This window comes from Sinocyclocheilus grahami, unplaced genomic scaffold, assembly GCF_001515645.1.
Source record: "Sinocyclocheilus grahami isolate Dianchi unplaced genomic scaffold, SAMN03320097.WGS_v1.1 scaffold38.1, whole genome shotgun sequence".
Taxonomy (NCBI): Eukaryota; Metazoa; Chordata; class Actinopteri; order Cypriniformes; family Cyprinidae; genus Sinocyclocheilus; species Sinocyclocheilus grahami.
Genome location: NW_015505217.1, coordinates 123,138 through 131,118, shown reverse-complemented (window position 1 = coordinate 131,118; position 7,981 = coordinate 123,138). Strand labels below are relative to the sequence as shown.

Sequence of the window (7,981 nt, the reverse complement as noted above, 5' to 3'; positions counted from 1 at the left end):
TGATGATTGGTTGATATCAGAAGGGAGGCTAGCCTCCCTTGCGAGGTTTCTTTTCTCAACACTCCTCAGCGCTGAAAGTGAACACTCGATGGTGATTGGCTAATTCTTTTTACCAACGGAGGCATGAGAGCTCCGCGCTCCCCTGGCCCCCCCTACCCTTCTCTATCATTAGCGTTTGTAATTACATCAGCAGATTCGGCACATTCGCGATAGAAAAGCGGCGCTTTCACGTTATGGTATTACAACTGTGAAATTACAAACAAAAAATACACATTCTGAGACATGAACTGAAATGAATTGTGAATTTCATTAACATTAAATCGTCCTCCTCCCATTTTCACCTTAAAATTATATTATATCCCCCGATGAGCCTCCACTGTTTATTTCAGTAATTCAACACAAATTGTGAAACTCGTGTATTAAATAAATTCAATGCACACAGACTGAAGTAGTTTAAGTCTTTGGTTCTTTTAATTGTGGTGATTTTGGCTCACATTTAACAAAAACCCACCAATTCACTATCATATGTGTGTGTGGATGTATATATTCCAGAAGATAATAAGTTTTCTTTAGTACAATGACACTTTGTTTTGATTAATCATATTTATTTGACAAAAATACCTATAATTATTAGTACAAATGTGTTTTCATACACTAACCAATTACTGACTGATACATTTTTTTAAAGAAAGGAGGCATTAATCAAAAGTGACAGTAAAGTAATATTTTATTACAAAAGATTTCTATTAAAATAAATACTCTACTTTTGAAATTTCTTTTCATCAAAGAATCTTAAAATATATGTATCATGGTTTCCCCAAAATATTAATCAGCACAACTGTTTTCAACATTGATAATAATAAGAAATGTTTCTTGAGCATGAAATCAGCATATTCGAATGGTTTCTGAAGGATCATGTGACACTGGAGTAATGATACTGAAATTTTTGCTTTGTCCACGATAAGTATATTTCATAAAATATTTTTGATTGTAGTATTCTGTATTTTTGATCACATAAATGCATGAAAATCCCCAAAGACCCCAGACTTTGACCTGTAGTGTACGTTAGTGTCTCATTGACATAACATAAAAGTTACATACAAAATGTATTTTGAGTTCAAATGAATGACATCAAATGGCTTCATGCTAACCTTTGTTCAATGATTCAATCCCTGTTAGGCCAAAGATGCCGGCGGATCCATGGTGATCCACACTTTTGGAGCTTATTATGGTCTGTCCATTTCATGGGTTTTGTATCGGCCTAATTTGGATAAGAGCAAACATTTGAACGGGTCTGTCTACCACTCAGATGTGTTCGCCATGATTGGTAAGTCCATTAATCTTGTTACAAATGTTAGACAGTTTGCTTGCAAAATATTTTGTTATTGGACTGCTGGACATTCTGTGCAAAAGCTTTCTTAGCAAATACACAGATGGACTCTAATGCAAAAATTAATTGAAGGCTCAGATATTGTTTGCATTTTACACCCTGGTGTCCTGTGCAGGCACCCTCTTCCTGTGGATGTTCTGGCCAAGTTTTAACTCTGCCATTGCTGATCATGGAGACGGTCAGCACAGAGCTGCCATCAACACATACCTGGCCTTGGCCTCCACCGTCCTCACTACAGTCGCCATATCCAGCCTGTTTGAGAAAACAGGGAAACTAGACATGGTAAGCATCTGCCTTTTTTATTTTATTTTTTTTAATTTATTTTTTTAGCAGACCAGATTCACCAAATCACAAGATTCTATCAGATAACAGAAAGAAAAAAAAATATATATTTTATTTTAATTTATTAAATGTTTTTTGTTTTGTTGTTGTGTTGTTTTGTTTATTATTTTTATTAAAAAAAATGTATTATTTTATTTTTCACAGGATCATGAAAAAAAAAACTGAAAATACGAGTTTATTTAAAAAATGTGATTTCCAAGCCTGGAAAACTTGCAAAAATTAATAAAATAAAATAATTTGCCGTTAATGTCATGCAAATATATATTTAGTTATATTCATATTTTTGTATTATTATTGTTGTTATTGTCACTTTTATCCAATAAATGCAATGACTGAGCAAGTCATGGAAATTAATTGGCCAACCATTTCACTTTCTCATTTAACCTGTTTGGAAATGTATGCGTTTTTTTTTTTAAACTAAATTTAGCATCTTTCATTTAAATGGAGTGAATGCCAAATTGTGTTTTTATTTTTATTTTTTCTCCTTCCAGGTTCATATCCAGAATTCCACACTGGCAGGTGGAGTTGCTGTAGGAACAGCAGCTGAATTTATGCTGTCGCCATACGGTTCTTTGATTGTGGGTTTCTTCTGTGGCATCATATCCACAATGGGCTATATTCATTTCTCGGTGAGTCTTGCCTGTCAGATGAGTTATTCCAGATTTTTCTCCAGCCAGACTGTGACCTTTTATGCCATCTGTGTTTCTTTAATTATTGATTTAACTACACTCATTTGATCAAGAACATTGTCACAGTAAAAACTTTCTTTTGTTATAAAAGACTCATTTGTCTTTACTCCTCAGCCGTTCTTGGAGGAGAAACTGAAGATTCAGGACACCTGTGGCATCCATAACCTGCACGCTATGCCAGGTGTCATTGGAGGAATTGTGGGTGCCATTGCTGCCACTGCTGCCACCAACACTGTTTACGGAGATCTAGGGTTAGTAAACGGGAAAATAATTACATTGTATTTCACGCAACACAAGTTTAAAGGAGTAGTTCATCCAAAAATGAAAATTCACTGAAAATGTATTCGCCTTCAAGCCATTCAAGATGTAGATGAGTTTGTTTCTTCCTCAGAACAGATTTGGAGAAATTTAACTTTACTTCATTACTTGCTCACCAGTGAATGGGTGCCGTCAGAATGAGAGTCCAAACAGCTGATTAAAACAACACAAATAATACTCAGTCCACCAATTCCATCTTCCAAAGTGAAAAGCCACATCTCTGTGAGAAACAAATCCATCAAGGCGTTTTTACTTTAAACCATCACTTCTGGCCAAAATACCGGTCCATGATCCAAAATGGTGCTTGAACTGTGCACATTTCTATATTTTTCACCGTCGAAAGCAATTTTCTAAATAGAGGACACCTATTTTAGGCAGAGGCAATGATTTTCACTTCACAAGCTGTTAATTGATGGACTGGAGTGGTGTGGATTATTGTGATGTTTTTATCAGCTGTTCATTCTGACGGCGTCCATTCACTGCAGAGGATCCACTGGTGAGCAAGTGATGTAACGCCACTTTTCTACAAACATGTTCTGCTAAAGAAACAAACTCACTTATATCTTGGATGGCCATTTTTGGGTGAACTGTTCATAATTGGTATTAATAATCTTTAGCTCACTCTAATAATTACCATTGTCCATTTCAGGTTGGAAAATACATTTGACTTTACAGGGCCTTTTGCGAAACGTGTACCCACTATCCAGGGCGGATATCAGGCAGCAGGACTGTGTGTGGCCTTGTGTTTTGCAATTGGAGGTGGCATATTTGTTGGTAAGAGTCTTTTGATATTAATCCGGTTTAAGTACACAATACAATACTTCAGAAAAGCTTGTGGATCTGAAGCGCTTTGTTGTGATTGTTTGCCATGTAGTGGCACGGGTGTGTTGTTTGTAACATGAAAACTAGAGAGGACTGTGTAGGATGACATTAGCTAGTCAGTCATCCTAATGGTTTTGCATTATGGGTTCAGGCTTCGCACAAATACACCTGAACTTCACCTGGAGTTTGTAATGGAAATGTCACATTTATCATATTGACATAACTGTATTGTTACACCAACAGGCCTGGTTCTGAAGCTGCCCATCTGGGGCGATCCTGCAGATGAAAACTGCTTTGATGACGAGATCTACTGGGAGGTCAGACAGTTTCTTTTAACGTTTGCAGGAAATTAGTTTAACTTGATTTAAAGGGGTCGTATGATGCTTTTTTAAAGATCATTATTTTGTGTATTTGGTGTAACAGAATGTTGACATGCTTTAATGTTCAAAAAATGCATTATTTTTCAAATACTGTACATTATTGTAGGTCCTCTATGCCCCGCCTCTCTCAAACGCTTCGTTTTCTACAAAGTCCCTCCTTCCGACAAGCGCAGTCTGCTCTGATTGGCCAGCTGACCCAGTGCATTGTGAATAATAGTTATTTTTATACATGATTTCTTTTTTTCCGTCGACCGTTGCAGGTTCCTGAGGATGAAGAAAGTGTTCCTCCCATCGTGGCCTACAACAACCACATGATCCCCAACAAACATGCAGACATGTGAGTACTGGAATAAAGCACTGACCATTTAAAATGAGACACGGTTACCGTTTCCTCAGTTATTGGCTTGTTTATGTGAATTATAGACATTTTAATCTGTCTAATAAAAATTAAATATGCTATCATATAATGAGCATCTCCTGTGAGGTGAAAAATGTCGAACAGACATCAGCATGAGACTCAGAATACTAAAGCTGGCTGCACACTAGACGATTTTCAAATCTTAACTGATTTTAAAACCAGTTAAGACCACAGACATGAAGACAGTTCAACCGATTTTTTTAGCCTTATAATCCTCTGAATGCGCACACTAGATGATTCGACCAGATCGCGAGACCACACACACTTGATGATTGTAGGAACGATTTCACAGTGACACGTGATCTCGGACACTCGCGAGATCAAACGTGACTCGAGAAGAAAAACAAATAGAGGACAATCGATGTTGTCAGCTGGCTCTCCCGGTGCGCGTTCTGTTGTACAGCGAAAAACAAAGTATAGAAAAGAATATGGGTGATGTTCTCTGCTATAGAAGCACGCAACATCCGGTAATAGAAGCACGCAACATCCGGTAGGTGACAAGTGACATGTGGCCAAGTATGGTGACCCATACTCGGAATTAGTGCTCTGCATTTATCCCATCCAAAGTGGGCACACACACAGCAGTGAACACACACACACACTGGGAGCAGTGGGCAGTCATTTATGCTGCAGCGCCCTGGCAGCAGTTGGGGGTTCGGTGCCTTGCTCAAGGGCACCTCAGTCGTGGTATTGAAGGTGGGAGAGAGCGCTGTACATTCACTCCCCCCCCCTACAATCCCTGCCGGTACGAGACTCGAACCCACAACCTTTGTGTTACGAGTCCGACTTTCTAACCATTAGGCCACGACTTCCCCCATTTAGATGCAACAATTCAAAACAAAATCAAATGTATTTTATAGCTGCATAGAAAATACAAAATAAAGAGCAAAGGAAATGAATGTGTGTGTGTGTGTGTGTGTGTGTGTGTGTATATATATATATATATATATATATATATATATATTTATTCATGTGTACTTTTAGCTTCATAAAAAATTAGAAAATAAAGTTTAAAAGAAAATGATAAAATATAACACTAAATTATTTTCTTTTATAGCTTCACAGAAAATTATAAAAAGATCAAAAGAAAATTAATACATATAATAGCAGTAATAATAATGTTGCTATTAAGTTAAAATGTGTTTATGTAGCTTCACAGAAAATATTAGAAGTTATTTTGATAAAAAAAAAATCAAAGAAGTTTAAAAGAAAATTGAAAAAAGCTGCTTAAAAACCTGTCAGCATGTAATTGAAGAGCAATAGTTGCAATAAAAAGATATTTAGATAGTAGTTATCTCTTATTATCATTTGACATTAGGAGTCGATTTCTTCTCTCCACCAGAAGGTGGTGCTTGATGACTGCGTTGAGTTTAGGAGCAGCAAAATCTAACTAAAAGCTGAAAGTAACGCATGGTTTCTCATTCAGGAGAGAGACCAACTTCGTGGAGCAGTGACAACATCTGCTTTCCTGCTGCTCTCCCTGAAGATAACAATACTCGCTACCCCCTAAATGACCAACCGGGACTTTCCTTTTGCTTTCCATGAAGCACATATCTACAATATTTTGATGATACAGAGAATACATTTTTCATGCAGGTTGATATGCAAATATCTTGAATATCTCACTTAATTAATTTGCATATCAGAATTATTAGGTCCGAAATCAGATCATTCAGAATTATAAAATGGAAAAAAGATCAATTTATTTATATATTTTTTAAATAATGGGATGATTTCTGATTAAAGTGACTTTTCTTGTGAATGTGTTCATAAACAAATGTGACCAATAAACCTCCAAGCTGTTACATTTTTAATGAAGTTAATTTAAGCATTTGTTATCCAAACATTCTTTCATCTTTATAATGTAATTATTTTGTTTTATAAGATTAGAAAGTTTGTCTTAATTTTGTAGGTGTGAATCCGCGCATTGTATCTACATTTTTATTTTTTTTTAAAGAAATTCTATAATCTTTTATTTATAGATTTTTCCTGATAATTTGCATGTCAATCAGCATGCGTGCATAACATCTCTAAATCAAACATTTGTCATTTTCTTAATGCTTTCACAAAGTTGTCCAAACAATAGCAACAATGTGCAATATCAGTATGTAAATATTCCTACAGTGCGTTTCCTTTCTCTAATAATGTATCATACACGTAATGTTTTGTCTTGTGTGTTATCTTCACTGTAAGATTGTTCTAAAGAACAGAAACTAATATTAAACCTTTGACTACTGTCTAATTCCAGATTAAATTATTGAAGTGATTTCTGCATTAGCTTCATTTGCTCCTTTTTTTTCTCTCTGCACAATTCTACACTCATTTGTATAAATACATTCAGCTTGGGGGAATAAAAACAAAGCGATATAGCACAAATGTGTGCACAAATACTCTTAAAACAATTCCTTTTTCAGTTTTATGATGTGCTCTTTAAGGCTGGTTCTACAGTGCGTTTCCTTTCTCTAATAATGTATCATACACGTAATGTTTTGTCTTGTGTGTTATCTTCACTGTAAGATTGTTCTAAAGAACAGAAACTAATATTAAACCTTTGACTACTGTCTAATTCCAGATTAAATTATTGAAGTGATTTCTGCATTAGCTTCATTTGCTCTTTTTTTCTCTCTGCACAATTCTACACTCATTTGTATAAATACATTCAGCTTGGGGGAATAAAAACAAAGCGATATAGCACAAATGTGTGCACAAATACTCTTAAATTTGTGTGTTATCTTCACTGTAAGATTGTTCTAAAGAACAGAAACTAATATTAAACCTTTGACTACTGTCTAATTCCAGATTAAATTATTGAAGTGATTTCTGCATTAGCTTCATTTGCTCCTTTTTTTTCTCTCTGCACAATTCTACACTCATTTGTATAAATACATTCAGCTTGGGGGAATAAAAACAAAGCGATATAGCACAAATGTGTGCACAAATACTCTTAAAACAATTCCTTTTTCAGTTTTATGATGTGCTCTTTAAGGCTGGTTTGTAAATATTAATTAGAGAAGAAAGTCCTGCATACCGGTCTCCGATTATCGTATCGCATACCGAATATCGCTTTATTTAATGAGTTATCACATATCGCATTTTTTTTTCAATATCGCACAGCCCTAATATATATGTATGTACTGTATGTATGTATATATACATTCTGAAAAAATGCTGGGTTAAATACGGACAAACCCAGCGATGTTTAAATGTTTAACCCAACCTTCTGGGCAGTAGCCCAACTGCTGGGTCAAAAACAACCCAATCGCTGAGTTTGTCCATATTTTACCCAGTGCTGGGTTGTTTATAACCCAGCATTTGTGTGTGTGTGTGTGTGTAAATACTCTTAAAACAATTCCTTTTTCAGTTTTATGATGTGCTCTTTAAGGCTGGTTTGTAAATATTAATTAGAGAAGAAAGTCCTGCAGTTTCCATCCATTGAGTGCTACAGAAAGAATATTTGATTTTTTTTTTCTTCCACCAGAGTGCTGTGTAAACTTAACATTTGGACCCTCTTGAGGATTCCAGTTGTTTTTGGCCAGTGACCATCTTTATATCGCTTGTAGACGGACGGTGGGGTGAAAGGTCGTGACATTTGCTTGTCTGCGGTCGATTGGTTGATGTCAGA

General features: G+C 35.8%; 1 protein-coding gene across 3 annotated transcripts in view; it reads left to right on the top strand.

Moving 5' to 3' along the window:
* Nucleotides 1–7,981, top strand: part of LOC107581804 (ammonium transporter Rh type C-like 2) — a 20,275-nt gene that overhangs the window by 12,197 nt on the left and 97 nt on the right. For 2 of the 3 annotated variants that reach the window (XM_016267455.1, XM_016267453.1), the window contains 8 exons: nt 1,180–1,327; nt 1,506–1,672; nt 2,224–2,361; nt 2,536–2,672; nt 3,389–3,513; nt 3,805–3,878; nt 4,202–4,278; nt 7,838–7,981. The exon at nt 7,838–7,981 is cut by the window's right edge and continues 97 nt beyond it. In XM_016267455.1, coding sequence (XP_016122941.1) covers nt 1,180–1,327; nt 1,506–1,672; nt 2,224–2,361; nt 2,536–2,672; nt 3,389–3,513; nt 3,805–3,878; nt 4,202–4,278; nt 7,838–7,898 — 927 coding nt within the window. In that variant the 3' untranslated portion in view covers nt 7,899–7,981. Of the gene's footprint in view, nt 1–1,179; nt 1,328–1,505; nt 1,673–2,223; nt 2,362–2,535; nt 2,673–3,388; nt 3,514–3,804; nt 3,879–4,201; nt 4,279–5,785; nt 6,035–7,837 lie in introns of those variants that run through there. The other variant, XM_016267454.1, reaches the window with a different exon arrangement.